This window comes from Lutzomyia longipalpis, chromosome 4 (genome assembly GCF_024334085.1).
Source record: "Lutzomyia longipalpis isolate SR_M1_2022 chromosome 4, ASM2433408v1".
NCBI classification, from domain to species: domain Eukaryota; kingdom Metazoa; phylum Arthropoda; class Insecta; order Diptera; family Psychodidae; genus Lutzomyia; species Lutzomyia longipalpis.
This window is the reverse complement of record NC_074710.1, coordinates 16,989,229-17,010,538: the sequence shown is the minus strand read 5'-3', so window position 1 is coordinate 17,010,538 and position 21,310 is coordinate 16,989,229. Positions and strand designations below refer to the sequence as shown.

Here is a 21,310-nt window from a genome sequence, read left to right as displayed (position 1 = left end):
AAGCAGTGGTATCAACGCAGAGTACTCAAAAAACCTGCAGGAAGTGATTTGTGTTGTGAAAATACAGAAAAATATCCCGTAAAAATTGGTCAGGGAAAGAATGTTTTGATTTTTCACTTCGCGTATTTTCACATATTTGGCCGCTAAATGACCATAAATTTCCACTTTTCACGGCTTTCCTGGCACTGAGAACACTTCAGCAAAGCCCATTTTCACTTTTTCATGGAAAAATATCCCCAAATACTGAGAAAATAATACGAAATGAAAAACATGTTGAGTGCACAGAAAAGAATGATGAAAATGTCGGAAGCATGCGTCAGAGAAAGACGAAAGATACAGAAATACATTAGTGGGAGTGAGAGGGAATGACAAAAAAATGTCAGGAAAAAATGTCATGATCATTTTCTCTTGACATTCTTTTCCTGCATAGCACCATTAAAAATTATTTTAACACATTTTTTTTATCATTAAAAAAATTTTAAGAAAAAATTGGTGTCCTCAATAAGAGATGTTAATTCTTTTTGTCATCTTTTCATTTGATTTCATTGCAATCACACTGCGAAAAACCCGTTCAACCGATTTTTAGTAGTTTTGAATGGAAATTCCTTCCTCTTCTAAAAAAAGTATCTGTTGTTTTTACTAATCTGTAAGATTCTCCTTCACAAAGATTCAAATAATTCTGATAATTTCATCAACATTTTCATAAAATTTTCAGTTAAAATTTTTTTCATGTCAGAATAAGTCCGTACTCCCCTATTTTCTTTCACTACTTTTCAATTTCAATTTAAATTCATGCTTAAAAACTTTAAATAAAAATCCCTCCCACACTCTTTTCTAGCTGTTCCAACTCCCTCTTGTGATATGTGTGTGGCTGCCTCCCCATTTGAGATCTGTCCAACTGAATAAATCTTTCTTTTTCACCCCCAGCGAGAGAGGGAGAGAAACATGCCGAGAGCTGATGGGGAAATATTCTGTATGTTTGGAATGAGAATCACATGCAATTTTCTCCCTCCTCCCTATGCTGCTGCTGCTACAAAAAAAAAGAGAATTCCTCATCTGGAGGCGAAATAGTTTTCTGTCCGTGACGCATGTGGCGGACATTCTTCAAATTCAATAATATATTTTCACAGAGAACGGGAGAGATAGAGGAGCGTACGTAAAAGTGATTGTGGCGTTTTGCGATTACACAAAATTATAAATGACTTACATGTGAGTTATTGCTGTGAGGTCGCTAAAGCTGCCATCCGGAATCTGAGAGATCTGATTGCCATGGAGGGACAGGACACGAAGATTCTTCAGCCCAGTAAGCGCATGCCTTTGTACGCATTGCAATTTATTGTAACTAATGATTCTGTCATGTCCGAGGGGGAGAGAAGCATAGACAACATAAGAAATTTTAGCATGTTAATTTATTCTGTTTGGGTGCTGTTTAGCACAGAAGAAAATACATTAAACAAGGGGCTAAAATATAAGATCAAAATTTATGCTTTTGTTGAACGGAATATTCCGAATATATAAAATATTCTTCAAATTATTAAAAATATATTCTACAATTGTTTAAAAGAAATTCTTTATAAATTTTGAATCTTTTGAAATCCTTTAAGAAGTATTCCGAATATAATGCATTATTCTTTAAATTTTACGAATATTCTGAATATTCTACAAATCTTTTGAATTTATTTCCGAGTATGTTTAGTCTTTTAAGTAGAAATATGAATTTGATTTTCCTTAAAAAAAAAATCAGAAACTCTTTAAATGTTTTGAATATTCGGAATTTTACGAATATTCTTTAGCTAATTTAAATATTCTTAACATATTCAAAATAACAGGAATATTTCGAATATCACTCCTTTTAAATATTCCTTAAAAAAACACGAATATATACAAAATTCCATTACCAAATTGCGAATAATTATGAATATTATTCAACAAATATTTCAAATGATCAATCTTCTAAAATATCAAATATTCTTTTATTTCGAATATTCTTTAACTATTTTTAGTATTCTTCAAAAATCAGTAATAATTTACAAATATTCCGAATATTCTTAAATTATTCCGAATATTTTTTTGTTCCATTTTCTGCCACATTTTATCCCCTTGAGAAAATTATTTCAAGCACAACTTACAGCGTCGATAGCTTGGAGAGATTGCTGAACGTGTAGTTGGACAGCATGTTTATTTGGTTGTTGCTCAAATCCCTTTACATATAAAATGTTAATAAATATGATTTATTCTTGCATAAAATAAATTCCCCCCGAGGGGGGATGATGATGGAAATTTATTTGAAAAAAAGAGAAAATAAATGTTTTCAATAAAATACTCACAGCCGTGTTAAGCCTTTGAGGTGACTTATCCTGTCGGGATGAATCATTGTAATTTCATTTGACTCCAAATACAACTCAGACGTCTCAGCTGGGATGCCTTTGGGTATTTCGCGGAGTTTATTGCGCGAGCATCGTACCACTGTGCCCGTGCATGAGCACTGTGGTGGGCAGTAGTCCTCACCGAGGCATCCCTGGTCAGCATCACTTGTACACTTGAATTCATGATGTGGCAACTCCCGAAGGGGCACATCAGCCACCTTTGCGGGGGCAGCACAGCGTGGATTAGCGCCTGACAATCCGCGCTTCTTTAGCCAATCGGAGAACCAGGCCAGGTGACAGTTGCAATTGAATGGATTTGATCCCAAATTTCTGTATTTAAAAAAAAACGTAGAATAGAGAAAAATCAATAATAATGTCAATTATTGAGCAATAATTGCTCCAAAATTGATTCATTTATTTTTAGGTGTTGTATTCTAGTCATTTTGATTTGATTTTATTCTTTTCTTTGAGAATTTAAGAAATATTTCGAATGTAATATTTAGTAGATCAATAATAGACCCGTTAACACTCAATTAAAATTAAATTCAATGAATTAAAATTCAATATTTGATCAAATATTGCCCCATTCTGGAATTGAATGTATTTGATTCCTTTTTATTTAAAAAAACGTAACACAGAGGTATATCAATATTAATTGAATTGAATTTATTTACGACATTGTCCATAATACATAGAATAATTAATATTGTCAATAATTGAACATTAATTGCCCCACAATTGATCAATTTATTTTGTAGGTTTTGTATTATGGTTATTTTGATTTTATTTTGGGAATTGTAGGCATATTTATTGTCAGGGGGATGCCCAACCCCGAGAAATCAGTACTTTTAGTGAGGCAGCAGGTTCTTCCGATCAAAATAAGGGATCAGTTTGCACAATTCCACTTGCAATCGAAAGTACATTTAATTAGCTTTCGATTGATCCCTATCTCATTATCGAAATAACAACATTAATATAAAAAAAGTTAAAGTAATTCTCGGGAATCGGTCGAGATTGAGCGAGATTCGAGAATTCCTCATACATTTTGTTCAACAAAAAGTGACTTTTCTTCACTGAAAATGAGGTTAAACCATCCCCTTGTTTATTGTTCAGTAGAAAAATAGTAAAGTCAATTAATGCTCAATTTAAATTAATATTAATCATTTGAAACTCAATATTTCATCAAATTTTGCCCCATTTTTGCTCAATTCAACTAAAGAACTTTTCTTTTGAGAATTTTCGGTATATTTATTATCTATAAATCAGCAGATAAATAATATAGCAAATCGAAGCTAAATAAGAAAAAATATTCAATACAATATTTAACTCAATATTTGATTAAATTTTGTCTCATTTTGCTTCAATGCAACCAAAGAACTTTTCCCCTTTACAAATTTACAGCATCAAATTCTCAATTGAAATTTATCCAAAAGGTAAAGTAGAGAAAAAGCAAAATAGTAAAAGAAGGAAAAAGGATATACTCACAGCGTATGGAGAGATGTTAGATAGTCAAAAGATCCGGGCATAACGCAGGAGATTGCATTATCGTACAGCGAAAGGGACTTGAGGTTGTGCAGTCCCAAGAACATTTTATTGTGTATTTCGGGAATTTTATTTTCCGCCAGCACGAGATCCTGAATTTTCGATGCACCCTCAAAGGAGTTCCGTTCAATGCTAACAATTTTATTGCGTCGCAAATCCAATTTCACCAAATTGGGTAGTCTCCCGAATAACCCATCGGATCTTATCCTCCCCAAATCATTATCATTTAGCAGGAGCTCCGTGGTATGGAGGGGAATATCGCGTGGTATCTCCTTGAGACCCCTTGCTGAGCAATCTACTGTTGTCCTTTCGCAATGGCACGCTGTGGGGCATTCAATGTCCATCCTGCACTCCCCCGCATGGCGTGTTTTGTAGTCATCACCATTTGTACCTGTGTGGGGCAATTTTAGTCAGTTTGTCACAAAGAGGATGCAACAAAAAATCCCATTTTTTATTACATTTAAACTTATCATCTCGCAGAACATCAATGCGACGTCGATGCATGCGCTTGGGGGCTTCACAGCGGGCTCCACTTGTCTCAATGGGATTCCTATGTAGATAATCGGCCAACCACCGCAAATTGCAATCGCATATAAATGGATTCTTTGCCAAATGCCTGCCATCCGTGCCATTGGGAGCAATGCGAAGGGAATCAAACAAAAAAAAAAGAGAGAACGTGAGAAAAAGGGATGAAAAGTGACGAGGAAATCCATGGAAATTCGGGTAAGTCACATGGATTTGTTGTTTGGCCACTGCTAAATCGCTTTTGGGGCTCTTTTTCCTTTCCCCATCCACCACCGACCATTCCAGCATATAAGAGTCGTACAAAACCCTCTTAAATACCCCCCAAACAAAAAAAAGGCGCTTTAGGAGCGTAAATTGTTGCTCTCCGGGGCGATTCAACATTCATTTCGCCACACAACCCCTTCAGAAAGCCACCCCCATCCACCCACCCATCCTCTGCAACACAATCCAACTTTCCCACACTTTTCTTCGGTGCCACATTTTGCTGACAAAACACCCTGGCGTTGGTGGATGGATGTCTTTTGAATTTTCCAGCATGTGCTGCCGGGGGTGGTGTGAAAATGTTCAAGGAGTGAAAATTCACATTTCAACATAAAGATATCTCATAAAATATTTATCAGTGAATTTAATACATCCAAGCAAAAGCCATTGAGCATCTCCCCCCTGCCCAAAATGAAATACATTTTCAGCAAAGGAGTGTTTGGTAGCTTCCTGAAGAGACGCATCTCCCTTTATATGTTGTAGCAAGAAACATTCATTTTAGTAAGTAGAGAAGCATAAAAGGGGGGTTTGCAAGTTGCAAAAAAAAAGCTCCTTAAGGGGCAAACGGGGAAAATATTGGGGAATTTTTTAAATGAATTTATTGGGGATTTTTTTTAGAGTAACATAGAAACGACTTTTAAGGCCAAGAGAATAATCATACACAGGGAAAAATTATTCGCATTAAAGCGACTGAAATACTCGCATTTCACGAAGACAAAAAAACCTTTAGATTTGCGTTTTTAACCTTTTGGGACGCCTTAAGCTATCTACATGTTTTTTTTTTTTAAATTTAAATCCTACAAGAGAATTGCTAGAATTTCTTTGTCTTTAATATTTTAAGTTGTTTAATCGATCCTATTGAAATAAAAGAACTTCTAGAATTTGATGCTCCTCTCTCAATGTGTTAACACATTGAAGGTAATGAAAATTCTAGCAGTTTTTTTTTATTATAAGATTTTTATGATTTTCCTTAGAATACCTGTTGAACTCCTGACAGCGTTCTATGGTTCCCAAAACGTGAATACGTAGGAAACCAGCAAATTCTAGCAGTACCGTTAGTTGGACGTCTTAACACGTCTATCGGTTCATCGGTTAAACCTCTACTGAGAGTCTATTTTACTTTCATCAAAAACTCTCTAAGGCGTTTAACTGACTAAATTCCTGTAAGACAAAACTGCTAGAATTTGGTGATTTTCAACGTGTTAAAAAATATACATACGTGAGTTCATTTTGGCATCAAAATCTTTTAGTTAAATATATAATTCTTTGGAAAAACTTTCCTTTGCGTACAACTGTCAGTTGTTCAATGTAAAATTGTGGATGAAAACTACTAGAATTTTATGATCTCTAACGTGTTAATACTTTAACAAAAATAACATTCTGTACGTACAGTTTTGCCTTCTTCTTTGTTCAGGATTCATCCCAAAAAATCACTATAAAATAAAAATCTGCTAGAATTTTCTGGCGTTTTATTGCAGTTGTACTGATTGCACTTTTCTCGATTTTCTTCCGCTTCATATTAATGTTTGTGCGTTTTCCTTACAATTTATTGCTCTTTTACGTTTTTCTTGCACATTTCGTGCACTTTTATTGCAAATTCGCTCAGATTTTGTTTATTATTTCCCCAATTTATGGATCTCCTTAATTTAATATTTTTCATGATTCTACTTCCTAGGAAAATACAAATTACCGTTTTCTTCAAAACCTGAAGAAAGTGATTAAGGAGGCCGAAGATCTTGCAAAATAAACATTCTTCAAAGAATTCTTAAGACTTTTCAACCCTTTAAACGTAATTTCTTATAAAAATTTTAAATTACAATAAAATCCTTTTTCCTTTAAAAGGAAAAAAATAGAAGAAGCTCAAGAATGTGTGAAAAATGTTGAAAGTGTGAAAATAGAAGGATAGAAAAAGGATTTAGGGATGTGTGTTGTCTGCTTGGAGAGGAGGATACAAATTGAAAGTACGGGAAATGTTACTTACAGCGTCTGAATGCTTTTCATGGAATCAAAAGTACCATTTGCCAGTGATTGTATATTGTTGTCGTAGAGAGATAGCAAACTCAGACTGTGCAAATCCCGAAAAGTGTCCTTTCGTATACAATTGATTTCATTGGCATTGAGAAGGAGCAGCTGCAGGGATGTGAGACCCTTGAAGACTCCGCTGGGCAGATCTTTGATTTTATTCCCGTAGAGAATTCTGCAAATAAACATGGAGAATGAGGGAGGTTTGAAATTTCGTTTTGCAAGCACAAGCAAGGAAATCCGATCTGGAGTGCTTTTATTGCCTTTTAAGCTTTTCCCCACCCACGCACCCCCCTAACGGCCACTTTTGGCTTCTAGGGGTATGCGGGGGAATGTTTGCTGCTGCTAAAGCGATCAAATTTGTGCTGTACTTGTGTCTCTCCCATTGACAATTTGAGAGAACAAATATGTAGGGCAAAATAAAGAGGGAAGAAAGAAAGAAAATTTAAAGGAAATGTACTTACAAGGAGGCTAGAGCCTTCAACCCGCTAAAGGCATCATGAGCCACGCGGGAGATGTTGTTGTTGGACACATCAATGCGCCGAAGACGACGATAATTGGCAAATGCTCTCGGTGGCAATTCAGTGATATAATTTTGCTCAAGGCGCCTGATAGAGAAACACGAAAAATAATATAACATTATTATGTTTATAAGACGAAATATTCACACCGACCGAAACTTTATTTGCAAAGAAGTTTTCACAGCAAAACTTTATAATAAGCATCCACGCTACAATTGTACGCTTCCGAATTATAAAATTGAATGCAAAAGCTTCTCCACGCAGAATATATACAAATCGCAAGAAGTTCTTTCTCCTTCTTGGAGCTAATAAAGTCATTTATGCATGAGAGAATTGTAGGAAAATACAAAATTTTCCACTCATTCCACTGAAGAATACAAGTTTTTTGCATAATATTATTTTGTTCTTAAAATAAGAGAAGTCTCTTATTTTAAGTATTGCTAAAGAGAAGTCTCTTATTTTAAGTTCGTTTAGAAGTTCACTAGAAAATGTTCTTGTTTATCTATTTTCTTTTTCGATCATGTTTATCACTCAAATTTTTGAAGAACAGTAAGGAGGGTTTTATTTAAGAGAATTCCTTTTAATTTTAAAGTTTTACATGTAATTAAATGCAAAAGTTGGGAACTGATTATTTGATAAGGACTGTCCATAAGGCTCAATAGTTTGTTGTAATCCTAAAATGTCTTTTTAAATCATTTTAAAAATAAAAGAGAAGACTAAGAGAAGTTAAAGTTCTTAACTTTAATAGTTTTCTCTCATAACGTGTTGTAATATATGAAATCTTCCTATTTTTTTTCTTCGTTTAATTTGTACAAATGTTGATGACTTCCATTGAGATCTGTAAAACAAGTTTTTTATTTTTTCGAGCATTATAATGTAAATTGTAATTTTATGTTTATTTTTTTATTAGTTCATTACTCAATATAAGAGAAATGCATTTTTTTCTAACCTGAGCCAAAAGTTGTTTTATTTTAAACGAACGGAAATTTTACTGAATAATAAGAAAATTTATTTAATTTCAATGATAAAATTTCATCTGAAATTAGGTAGGTATTTCAAAAGTCTACAGAAATAAGAGATTATCTTCTTCTTATTTTCAAATAAATTATCATCTAATTTCTCTTATTGACTTCAAAATTAGTTATATGAATTTTTTTATGAAATTATTGTATCTCCATTTTTTCTAGTAATATTGAAATTTTTTTTATCGAATTATTAAAAACTGATGATTTCTCTTAAATTGAAATATAAAAAAATCAATTTTAGCCATGATTCTGAGAATTACTTGAAATCCCGCATTCACAAATCATCTCTCATTTAAAATAATTCTCTTATCTGTACAAAAAACCAGAGAGACATAAATTGATTGTTCTATTTATGTTCAATTTTATTTCACGAACTTTCTCTGTTTTCTCTGCATTGTCTATTTAGTTTATTTTCAAAATGCAAGTAGTGAATGTGAAGGAGTTTTAAAACTCACTTCATACAATTTTCTTATTTTATTTTATTTTTTTGAAGAGAGGGGGATTTTATAGGGGATTTGTGTGGAAGGAAGATTTCTCTGGAAAATCTTATTGGGAACTTTTCATTTCTCTTACGTTGCAAATAAATCTTCCGGCAGGTTGAAAACTTTTTTTTGTTGGATCTTGTTGTACTTACAGTTCAGTGGTGTCTTCAGGAAGTGACGTGGGTACACTCGATAGACTTTTCTCACGACAATCAACAATACCATCGGCACAGCGACACGGATGTGGGCAGGAACTTCGTGCTCCACACTCCATTTGAGCATTTTCAGCTAAACCTTTTAAATTAAGAGATTTTTTTGTTAGTGCTGTTTGAGGGCAGGTACGTGAGTAATTTAATTTGTAAACTAAAAGAAAAGTTCAGAAAATCACCATCACCCACACATTGGACAGAAACCATGGCAGGAGGGATGGAGGGATTAATTGAAAATTAATACTTAAACTATTTTCTCCAATATCCACGGAATTCAATTATCCATCAAACCATTTGTGAGAAAATTCTTCACATCCCCTTTTGGGTGGCTTTTCAACGGAACCGTGATTCAGGGAGGGCTTTTATTGAGAAAATAATTACAAAAGCCACCAAATCAACAAGCAACCAACCCCCCACCCCCAACCTCTACCCCTCCTATACGTACAATTTAGCTATCAATACCTTCGTCAGGGTACATAATTTATAAAATTACCGCCACCAGCACGTGTTTGTGCCAACAAACCCTACAACGACATAAGGGGGGTTGTAGGGTGTCGAGGCAACAACCCTCCCCCCTCCTTTTAGCTATGAGGTGCCGTGTGCAAATGTTTGGGGGCGGGAAATTAACACTCACAGCGAGCAAGATGGCAAATATATTGCATTATTTCTCACCTCAATTCATTCCCGCAAATTGCCAACGCACGGCATTTGCAGTGCTCAACAAAATGAATTTTGGGAGGGATAATCCAGCTAAAAGGGATTTTATCTACATATTACGTCACGAAAAACCACAAAAGAGAGATTCTTTGTGGCTTCAAAACGTTTATTATTAAAGTTTTTTTTTGTTGAAATAAAACACATTTTGACTGTTAAAAGACGTTGGGAGGTGTAAAGACATGGAAAATCATTTTCATTTCTCTATTATGTCGTATGACATTCCGCAAATGCTTTCCTGATTCCTCAGGTCCGGAGTAGGATTTGAAAAATAATGTATTATAGTTTAAATTTCAAATCAATGTCTAGTCAAAGAGAGAGAAGTTTACTTTCAATTATTTTTGAGTCATTTGAAGTTTTTTTTTGCTTGAAATTGAGACCATATTTTATATAACGAATAAAGGTTGTAATGCGAGACTTCACTGTAACAGTTGTACACACAGTCAAACAGAATGATTTTAAATTTATTCTCAAGCCATATTGTCTTTCATTCTAAATTCCAATTCAATTTTCTCTGCGCGAGGGGGGGGGTAGTGAGGGTGTGTTTCAGTGATTAAAGGGGAAAATCAATTGGGGGGCAATTTGTGTATCCCGCCAACCCCTTGCGATAAATTTTCAATGAGCACCAAATTAAATTGCACGCGTGCAGAGCTTGAGAAATACCACGAAATTAATCTAATTGGTGACTTTATTTGAAAATAATTGTTCCAATTTGCGCTGCTTTCAATTCAATTTTGCGTGAATTTTCAATGAATATAATATTAATTAAATATGAATAATTTTCTCCAGTGGAAACTGACGGGATGTTTTAAGTTTTTTGGTGTTTTAGGAAAATTCCTTCCGATTGCGTCAGATTGTTGGCTGACGCAATCGGAAGGAATTTTCCTAAAACACCAAAAAACTATGAATAATTTTCACCATTGCTCGCACTTTATTTAAAAATTCATAAATGCGCGTATGTGGATGGAAATAAAGTTTAAAAAATAAATGGATTCATTGATATGATTTTGATAATGAAAATAGAAAAAGAATAAAAGAGATTTTTTTTGAGAAGAAGATGAGAGAATAAAAAAATTGAGGAGGAGGAAGATACCTGAGCATTTGAACTCTGAATCGTGCAGGTCACCCACGTTTTGTCCTTTCAATTGGCTCGGTGAATGGCATTTGGTGTACGGTGCAAGACGTGAGGCACTCCTCAGGAACCTCGAGAGCCAAGATAGATGACAATCGCAAGCAAATGGATTGTCCGACAGCCGAAGAGCACGTAAACGCGCCATGCCGCTAAATAAATCTTTCGGCAGTGTTGTCAAGTTGTTATTGTTGAGTGTTCTACAAGTTGCCAATGATTGTTGCGGATACACACCATGAAAAAAATTACACACATGCGTGGGCGATGAAAAACAATTCATTGAATTATTTAATAAAATGTAATTTGTTGCCACAGCAATTTTATATACATATGTTATTACAAAATGCAATCAAATTTGAAAACTTACAGAATTTCCAGCTCTGTGAGCCCCTTGAAGGCTTGCTCATCGAGGCAGGTGATTTCATTATTGTCCAATTGGAGGCTCCTAAGGGATGGAGCACCCCGGAATATCCGCCGGCCAATCGTTGTCAGTGAATTGTGTGATAAATCCCTATGGCGACGAGACGAAAGTAATTTAAATTTGCATTTTTTCTAATTAATTAGGACATACACAGAGGGGGGAGGACTTTTTTTCTAATTTACTTTTAAAGTAAAGCGTTGAAGGAGTTTATTCATTTTTATGCTCTTACGAGAGACATAAAAATTCATTAAATAAATGCCTAAAATATTTTCTTTTTTCTCAGAAACTAGATATTAAAGAATATTGGAGGAAATGCATTCAAATATCCATAAATCACGCCCACATTGTAACTCAAATTTTACTTAATTGTGATGCATGAAGCAAATGCATCTTTGCTCAATTGATGATATAATTGTAACTGCTGGATTTAAAATTATCAAAAATATGTAAAAAAAATTAAGAGGAATTAGTGCACAACAATAAGGTACAATAATAACGTGATTTTTCACATCATTAGGCAAATCTTTCCACTATCAAAATATTTTTTTTGTGTTCTTGAAAAGATTACTGGTTGAAGTATATGCATTCTGCTATGCTTAAAAAAGCTTAAATTAGATAAGAACGTAACATTGGAATTATTAAGTAAATCTCTCTCTCTCTCTCTCTCTTTCTCTGTTTCAGATGAGATTTTATTCATTTCTTGATAGGATTTGAAACAGATTATAATTTGAAGCATATGCATGATGTATGCTTTATGGTTAAAAATAATTAAAATCAGATAGAATAAGGGCATATCTTTAAGAATTATCAAACATAGCTATCCCTGATTATCCCTCCGTAATGGATTTCAATAATTTTTCATAAATAAATGAAGAAATATTCGATTCAATCATATGCTGCGTGTATGCATCAAGAGTACAAGTAAAATATGGGCGTGATTTATGTATTTTTTTTAAAACATTTTCTTCATTCTTCCAGTTGAATAAAACTGACCTTATCTTTGATCGTTCTTAACTTTTACATTTTCTTGTTAAATTAAATCAAAAGGGACTCAAAATGAATAAACTCCTTTCGCAGAAGAGACTCAAAAAGGAAATCTTTTCCCTATTCCCAGATAAGATAAATAAATAAAATGAGCCAATCAATCTCCTTCCCTTCAAAATATTCTCCATCATCATTGCAAGAACCCGCGCTTTGCATTCAACCCAACATTCATTATTTTGCAATCTTTTCCGCGCGCAATTTCTACAAAAGCAAATCCCATTTGCGGAAAGAGAGTCAGAGAACATTTCGATAAATAGAAGAAATTCCTCTAATTAGCGTAAATGCTGTATCAGTGCATCACTTTTAATTAAAAGCCAGCAGGAGAGAGTCCCATTCGAAATGTGAAACAATATTTCGCATCGCGAAAGCTTTTCTCGCGCGCCACGCGAACTTCACGGAAGGTAAATGCAAAATTTATCTCTCTCTGCGATGCTTTATAAATAAATTCATTGTCTGTAATACTGTGGGGTGTGCTATATACACACACACATATATATATGCAATAGGTATAGGGACTTACAGTCTAAGAAGATTAGCTGTGCTCCCCAAAAAGTTGTCTGGTATTGTTTTCAGCTTATTGTTGTTGAGTCGTCTGCAAAGTGAAACAAGTGAAATGTGAATAAATTGCATGATATATAAGCTAAAGCACTTGCTCAGTACACATTTCCTTCACGCCCCCACCCGCCCTCAACACAGTGAGACAAATATTATATTTCACATTCACTTTTACGCGAAAATTCTGTGAATATTAATCACAATTTTGGGTGCAGTTGTTGTGTGTTCTTACAGAGATTTTGTATTTGATTTGAAGAATGTTTTGAATGAAAAAAGAAATAAAATGAATACTTACAGACGTTCCAATCGTGTTAAATCTTGAAGGGCATTCTTTTCAATTGTATTAATTTGATTGTCCGTCAATTGGCTGAAAGAGACAAGAAAGAAAATTCATTTAAATTAATTAATTTTTATTATTTTTTTGACATTTTATTGGATTTAAATTAATTGAATGTGAAAAGAAAATTTCTCATTTAAAATTCTTTTAAAAAGGAGTCTATTCATCTTAAAGTTCTCATGATTCTGTTGAATAATATCAATTTTAAAAAAGATTTGAAGTTCAAAACCATATTCAAACTTAAGAAATTAAGAAGAAAATCTTTAACGATCGTGAACATTATATGTATTACGGGACTATCACACTTAAGCTCCAAGTGCTTGAGCATCATAACCTCTATGTGAGTACGAGAGAGACACCAATGCTGTTTTTTCTCTTTTTTTCACATGTAAAATCTTAAGCATCAAGTGCTCACAATCAGAGCTTAGGTGTGATAGCTCCTTTAGACATCCACACAAGCTGTGCTATTAGTTTGCAGTTTTCATAAGAAATGTCAATAAATCGTTAAAAAATGACGTAGCCAAATAAATGTCAACCGTTTGAATTTAAGGAAGAAATGTCATTCGTATAAAATTTTGAAGAATTGATTGATATTACTTAAAAAATTCATTAGCCACGCCCAAATTTCACTTAAAATCTCTTTGTTTTGCATGAAGCAAATGCTTCAACATGGATGAGATTTATTCTTTTAAGGGAACTTTAACGATGTCTCCTCATCAAACCCAAAAATAAAATGAAAAATCTATTTATTTCATTCTTAAATGTATATTTTTAATCTCGTGCTTTCCATCTTTCAACAATCTTTTTAGAACTCAAAAATTGAATAATCTCCTTTCCTTAATCTTCTCAATTTTTTAAGGTTAAAAGTTGATTTTAATTAAAATCAAGAATTATTTACATGATTATTTATCAATTAATTGAAATCCTCTCACAGAGTAACTCTGTTATATAAAATTAAATTATTCACTTTGTGTATTAAATTTCAATATTTAATACTTTCTGCCACAATTAATATTTGTCAACTAATTCGCAATTATTCTCATATTACATTTGGTTGATTGGAATGCACGCGGTGCAGGGGGGCTTATGTTGATTGAATTCCATGATTTTTTATTAAGCCTGTTAGCACAACTCATAAAGCTCCAAATCCCCACTTGAATCACCCAAATTTATTGCAATAAAATGCATTCGATATTCCCTCAGCGTGTATGTAGATATGTTTATTAATTAACGCATAATAAAATGAAACCACATTCAATGCTTGAACGGTGAGGAAATAAAGTAAGTTATTTAAGTGGCAAAACTATGCGCGCATTATAAGAAAATTTAAATGTGCAACTCTCAGGTTTCTCGCGGGTCACATAAAACGAGATTTGTCTTTTGAAGACCGGCCTTCCTAACATTTTTTTTCGATCTTTATATTCTTGAGAAAGAGCGCAGAAGTTTTTCTTCCAACTACTACATGGTGCTTTTAGTGGAGTCTACAAAAGACCCCTCATTCTCACACCCATCTCCACACAATGACCATAATATTTTCATTTAATGCAGCACCTAAAGCTTTGATTTCTCACATAGGGAACACATGGTGGTGTGGCTTTAATGTACTCACAGCCACAGTAAAGAACTCGCACGTGGATCTCTTTGTACTCTTTTTGAGAGAATAAAAAAGGCGCATCCATTAAGATAAGTGCAATCATGGTAAAATGTAAAAATAGCCAACATAATGCTGGCTATTGGTGAATTACACAGAACACACACACACAAAATAAAGAATGTTCTTTGACTGCTTTTGCAGCAATTAGATACTGTGCAACAAGTTTTTACTTTCATGTGAATTTGGAAAGTTTCCTTTTCATTGCTTTTATCTTATTTTCTTAATTTTTAACCCTTTTCTTGTATGTTAAAGCTCTAATTTAATTTGCTAAAAAATGTTATTTTCTGCCATTTTCCTGCGAATGATAGAATGTTGTTCTAATTCAGCAGCAGATGCAAAACAGGATAAAATTAATTAAAATAAATAAAATATTGAGAGAAAGCATGTAAATAGAAACATAAGAGAACCCTTAAGGGCAGTAGCGTCGATGAATGCAGAGAAATATTCTCTTTCTAACGTTAGAAATTTTAGCCTTAATTTTCTAACGATAAAGGAACGTTCTGGATATAACCAGAACTTTATTCAAAGAGGTGGAAAATAAATGGATATTTCTCTTCAAATCTTTGATGAATTTTTCTTCGTAGAAAAATTCTTTCTTCAGCCAATAAACTTCTGCCGAAACATCCCTATTTAATACAGAAATGGTGCTATTCATTTTATCGCTGCTTTTCTGAGTTTTCTTGCTACAAAATTTTTAACAGCCATCAAAATTATTCAAATGTTTGACGTTTGAAATTAATTACTATTCGACATTGATTCAACGTCTCATATTTATTAACGTTCGCGTTTCTTTTCTTACGTTTGACAATTTTCATTTTTTTTACATTTGATACTCCTTTAAACGTCTTATATCGGTATTGACAATTTTTTGATTAATTTTTGATGTTTCTTTACCTAAAATTTTTAGTTTATTTATTAACGCTTTAACGTTTTTAACGTTTAATTTAAAAAATGAAGACTGTTAGAAAAAGAAAAGATTTTAATTTTTAAACCCTAGATTATTTTCTCCTAATAATTTCAATTAAAATTCTAAAATTTAACAAAGAATCAATACAGAAATTGATTGGAAATGTCCAATTTAGATAAAAAAAATTAATCACAAATTCTGGAAATGAGAGAATGATTTAGTTGAAATGCATTTCATTAATTTTAATGATGTTGCACCAAATCAATTGGAATATTAAATGCTAATTTTAAACTGCCAAAAATCTAAATGATTAACACAATGGAGGCCTCGATACGCTGTCCAATGCACTCGATAGGGGTGGATAAGCTCGTTTTTTTTTCAACCTCAAAATTCTCATTTAGTTTTTGTGTGCAAATTTTGGATATTTCCATGCAGGAGGGACATCTAAAATGCATATAGATAGCTATAGCATACATAATATTGATTATATCCGTACTATACATAGTATGGTGGAGAAATGAAATGTGCCGGCGGTAATTGGAAATTTAATTACAACCATTAAATTTTATCGCAATTTGATTTGTCGCCACTCCGATTTTCTCTCACACATTCTATTTAAATTATTAATGCAAAATGAGTGTTTCATTTATGACTACAAAATGCAATTTTTCCCTCAACAACAACTAAATATTTTTTCGGTGTACGTGCGGCGGTTTGGCGTTCATTATTTGCCGGTGCACGCAGCACAGTTTTGCTTCCATTTCTTTTTTTTGGGGGCACAGCACAGAGAAACTTCATTTAAATAAATATACTTCTGACCACATGATTCACATGGTTTGATTGTGATGAAAGAATGGGGTGGGAGCTACACTGATCAACATGTTTTTTTGATTTTATCCAAGGTGAATCATTTTTATTTTATTTCACGAGGCTCCCGTCTGTCTGTCTAGACTGTCTAGACTTTAAAAAATGTTTTGATTGAGCTTTTAGTGCCAATTGCAGGTTAGTTTTAAAGCTGATTTATTAAAAGAAATATACAGGATTTAAATTCAATCGTTAGAAATTATTTTTTTAATGTATCAAACGTTAGAAATTCTTGGTTAACATTATAAGTTTTAGATAGGAATTCAAAAAAAATTACAGCTAAAAAAGAAAATGCTTTGAGTTGAAATATTCATCGTTAGAAAATCTTGACTAAAATATCAGTCGTTAGAAATTCAATTTTAGACATCTAACGTTAGAAATGTTTGATTAAAAATACAAGGTTTAGATAGAAAAAAGCTAGAAGCTTTGAATTTAAGTATTTGTTGTTAAAATTCTAGATCAAAATATTATCAAACGTTAGACATCTAACGTTAGAAAATATTCTGAAGACAATAAACTCCCAACTTGCAATTTAAATCATCCCAGAATGCATCTCGGAGAGCTTTTCTTTTTTTTATATTAAAAAATAAAAAGAAATTCCACGTAGATACTCTTTCCACGACTAAATTGCTGCTGCATGTATAGCTCATTTAATGTCGATCCCTGGGTGAGCATCGCGTAGGAGCTTCATTAGGGTACCATTAAGAAACCTACCTCGCACTGTGTTTTGTACTTTCCCTTCAGTATGGCCTTTTCCACCCCCCATCCAGCAGCGTTTAAAATGAAAAACTTTTCCCTCCGAGCCCTGCAGCGCTCTATATTAGATTTTAAAGTGTGTGCAGCAGCAACACGGGGGTGAAATTCCATCACATCGTCTTCATGAGCACACAACCCCATCCACTTGGGGGACCCACCCTCAATTTTTCATTCATTTTTATACGTTTTTATATCCTCAAGTTGAGCCTTCTCGCTTCCTCCTTGTTCTATATCCTCCTATACCATCCTATTCATCCGTACCCGCGGTGAGGGGGATTCCCTTTCATATCCACATTGCAATATTTATTCGTTTCAACTTTCAGGAAAGAAGAAATTTTTGATCAGAAAATTTGTGACTTTTGATAAGAAGTTTCATTTTGATCAGTTGAATTTATTTTGAATATTTTTCAGAGAAAGAGTTTTTTATTTTGATTCATTCTATACATTCTACAGGAAAACGTATCATTTTATTAAAGAAAAATGTATAATTTTGTTTAAAATTTTATTTTTTTAATGTAAAATTTGATCAGGAAAATGATCTGCTTGATCTCATAAATTTTTTGTTTGATCAGTAAAGTATTTCACTAGATATAAAACATTTTATTTAATAAGATAAACTATTTAAGTTGTCAGATAGCGTTCAATTCGTTCAAAAATTGTGTTTTTTTACCAAAAATTGTTCAATTTGATCAGAACAACGTTCAGTTTGATTAACACTTGGAGGAGTTTGCTGACCAAAATGGTCAATTCGACATTTTTTAAACCATCACAGAATAAATTCTCTTGAAAATATTGTGATAATTTCTACATCTGTGATGTAGGAAAGTTCAATTACTTCAAGATCGCCGAAAGAAAACTTGGGAAAACATTTCCTTTTAAGAGAAAAAGAAGGTCAAACTTTTGAGGTTAGAAATCTCGATGTTAAAATTTTATGAAAAAATATTCAATTTCATCAGATTTTTTTAAAATTTAATCAAAAATCGTTCAACTTGACCATAAAACTTTCCATTTAATTATGAATTGTTGTTTAGTAAAACGTTCAATTTGACCAGGAAATACATCATTTAGTCAGACTTATTAATCTGAAAAATTGACGTTCAACCAAAAAAACAGGCCAAAAATGTTCAATTTATATCGAAATATGTTTTATTTAATCACAAAAATGTTATATTTAATCAAAAATCATTTCATTTAATTGGAAAAAATACTTATTTTGGTATTAAGACGTTAAATTTTAATTAGAAAACGTTCTGTTCTATCATTAAACTTTTTTTATTTTATTAAGGAAAATTTCAATTATTCACAAAAAAATAACACAATATTAAAAATTAAATTTTCTTCTACCAAAAAAAAACTATTCTTGCTGATCAAAATAAAATAATCTCCTGACGAAATGAATGTAATTTCTGATCAACAGTCGAGACGCTATAAACATTCTCCCTGCATGTCTTACGTGAGATGCGGTGCGCGTTGAATTATTTACGGATGGGGTGCTACCATCTGCGGCGAGGGAGGGCGGGAGTGTAATGTTGGCAAATATAAATAGCCAATATTATTTCCCAAGTGTCAATTAAATTTCAAGGAAGGAGCTTAAGTGAATCCCAACCCAGTGCGACCACATTGTGACTAATGCCATCACATCCATACAACATGGAGCTATTAAAAGGATGCGGCGAATTTTCTGGCTGACGCTCCTCCTCCTTTTAATATATCTCCAGCGTCCAATTTCACACCCTTAGGGTGGAATGGGGGGTGGATGAGATTTAATAAGGCCCTTCCTGAAGCCACATATTGCCCTCTTATTGTTGCCAATGTGTACACAACATAGCCCATTATTGGCTCTTTGCTCTATGTGGAATGGGAAGGAAGGGCAAAAGCTCTTCTTCCTCTTTGCTTTATGCTTCTCTAATGTATGTATGTATGTATGTATGTGGGAAGGGGTGGAAGGTACATAGTTGTTAATACTCACAGTATTCTCAGCCGGGGTAAGTGCTGCAAATCCGACTCGTAGATGATGGTAATGTTATTCCCTTGCAGGTCACTGCAATGAAAAAAAAAAGTAGAGAAAATAAGAAAAAGTGTGTAAAGAGAGAATTCTTGTTTAGCTTTTCCTCCTTCGCATGGCGCAATAACCAAAATCATAAATTACAATTAAGTCGCACCACCTTGTGCTCTTTTAGCTTGTTTGTCAATGTGCCTTTTTGCCTTTATATTGTCCCCATATATATAGACATACATATATAGAGGAATTGTTTGTGGAATTGAAACAAATGACCGCTCCCATGGTCAGTGCATTGCATTCAATCTCAGCCACAAATTGCAATATCCACACTCACACACATATACACAATCCACCCACAACCTATCGCCAAAATGTCAAAATGGGCGACTCAACTGGGGCGATTTATTCATCCCCAGGGAAAGTACACAAATACACGGCAAGTGCCTTTGTACAGGCTGTTCAACAAGTTGTGCGTAAAAAAAATTAAGACAACCTATTCTGTGTTAATTTTAACACAGTTGGTGATCCACCAGCAATCAAAGTGGTTTTAATAAATAGAATTTATTTATTTTAAGAAAGTATTAAAGTAGAACTTTAAAGCATTCTTGCCTACTGAGAGAACTTAATTTTCTATATGGCTTTGCTGAAACTTAGAATGATTTTGGAAGGATTTTATTTAATTAAAAATAATCAAATATTCAGATTTTGTAGGATTATTCAGGACTGTGTCGATTATTCGCCAATAATCTAAGAAATATTTACAAAAGAATTGAAATATCTGGCAGATAAATAATCAATTGGTTTTTTTCTTTAAGAAATCTCGTATTTTGCGTTTTAGCCAACCGATTTTGACAAATATACATACATAATTCAAAAAGCTCTAAAGCTAACCATTGAAAAAAATTCGGAATGATCGAAATCGATTAAAATGGATGATTTTACAAAAAAAAAATGCAAAAACGACCTTATCCTCTTCAATGGAATGTAAAAAGTCTATTTCTTGTACAATTTTAAACACTTTTAAAATTAAAGATTAATGAGGTGGATTCTGGTTAAAAATCTATTTTTTTTTCAATTCATCATTCAATTTTTGTTTAAATTCTATGTATGAAAAATCTTACAAGACTTTGCCAATTTGTTTTTTTTTCTTTAATAATCTATATAATAAAGAAAGGTCTGTTTGTTGGTAATCTTCGTGTCTGTACAGCTATACAAATCTACACCGTTTGTCCGATCGCGATGAAATTTGGTACAGAGGCTCCTTATAACAGGCGGTTTCAGATGGCCGTACTCATTTTCCCCCCAAAGCCCCCCTTCAGGTAGCCCCCATAGAGATTTCATGCAGTTTTTGCAAATTTTTGAATTTGGCGCCTAAAGTGTTGTATGAAATTGATTTCTTCTCTTTGCAAATTTTTTTCTTTTGGGATAGATAAGGATTTATTTACCTTTAAATCATCACAATTTCTTTTCCTCTAAAATTTGCGCGAAGCGCAACAAATCCCCGCGAAGCGGGGCGAGGTAAATTGGAGCGAAGCGACAATTTACCTCGTGTTTTTAAAAGAAAATTACTTTTTCAAGTTCTTCAAAAATCTTTCTGTTTTATACTTATAACCATAAATCCTTTATTCTTCTTCTATGGAACGATAATAGCACAAATTAAAATAAAATAATCTAACGGTCAATATTTTCTATCTTTTATGAAACGACCTTAATTTTGTTTTAGGATTTTTTTTTTAATTTATCAAAATCGGTTTGCTTTTTTTGGTCATAGTTTTTCGAAACTTTTTATTTATAGCGCGAGCCTAATTTGTCGGCTAAAATCATCTTCCAATTGCTATAAAATTGATAAACAGCGCCCCCATTTCCCATAAAATTCTCTACCGCTGAATCTTAAAATTTTAACATTTTATAGTTGTGTTCGTGATTTGTTGGCCTTGCTATAAAATACCAGGGATTCACCACCACAATCTACCA

General features: G+C 33.2%; 2 protein-coding genes across 3 annotated transcripts in view; both read right to left on the bottom strand.

Annotated features, from left to right (window-relative positions):
* LOC129795284 (toll-like receptor Tollo) overlaps positions 1-21,310 on the bottom strand; it is a 650,843-nt gene continuing 629,533 nt past the window's right edge. The window contains exon 2 of the mRNA XM_055836373.1: positions 1-24. The gene's annotated coding sequence lies outside the window, so the exon portion shown is untranslated. The remainder of the gene's footprint in view (positions 25-21,310) is intronic.
* LOC129795282 (protein slit) overlaps positions 1-21,310 on the bottom strand; it is a 91,262-nt gene that overhangs the window by 9,229 nt on the left and 60,723 nt on the right. For both annotated transcript variants that reach the window (XM_055836370.1, XM_055836371.1), the window contains exons 3-15: positions 19,304-19,375; positions 13,112-13,183; positions 12,782-12,853; positions 11,164-11,307; positions 10,761-10,996; positions 8,897-9,038; positions 7,181-7,324; positions 6,676-6,891; positions 4,367-4,524; positions 3,852-4,299; positions 2,328-2,696; positions 2,130-2,201; positions 1,208-1,351 (exon numbers count right to left, since the gene is read on the bottom strand). In XM_055836370.1, coding sequence (XP_055692345.1) covers positions 1,208-1,351; positions 2,130-2,201; positions 2,328-2,696; positions 3,852-4,299; positions 4,367-4,524; positions 6,676-6,891; positions 7,181-7,324; positions 8,897-9,038; positions 10,761-10,996; positions 11,164-11,307; positions 12,782-12,853; positions 13,112-13,183; positions 19,304-19,375 — 2,289 coding nt within the window. The remainder of the gene's footprint in view (positions 1-1,207; positions 1,352-2,129; positions 2,202-2,327; positions 2,697-3,851; positions 4,300-4,366; positions 4,525-6,675; positions 6,892-7,180; positions 7,325-8,896; positions 9,039-10,760; positions 10,997-11,163; positions 11,308-12,781; positions 12,854-13,111; positions 13,184-19,303; positions 19,376-21,310) is intronic.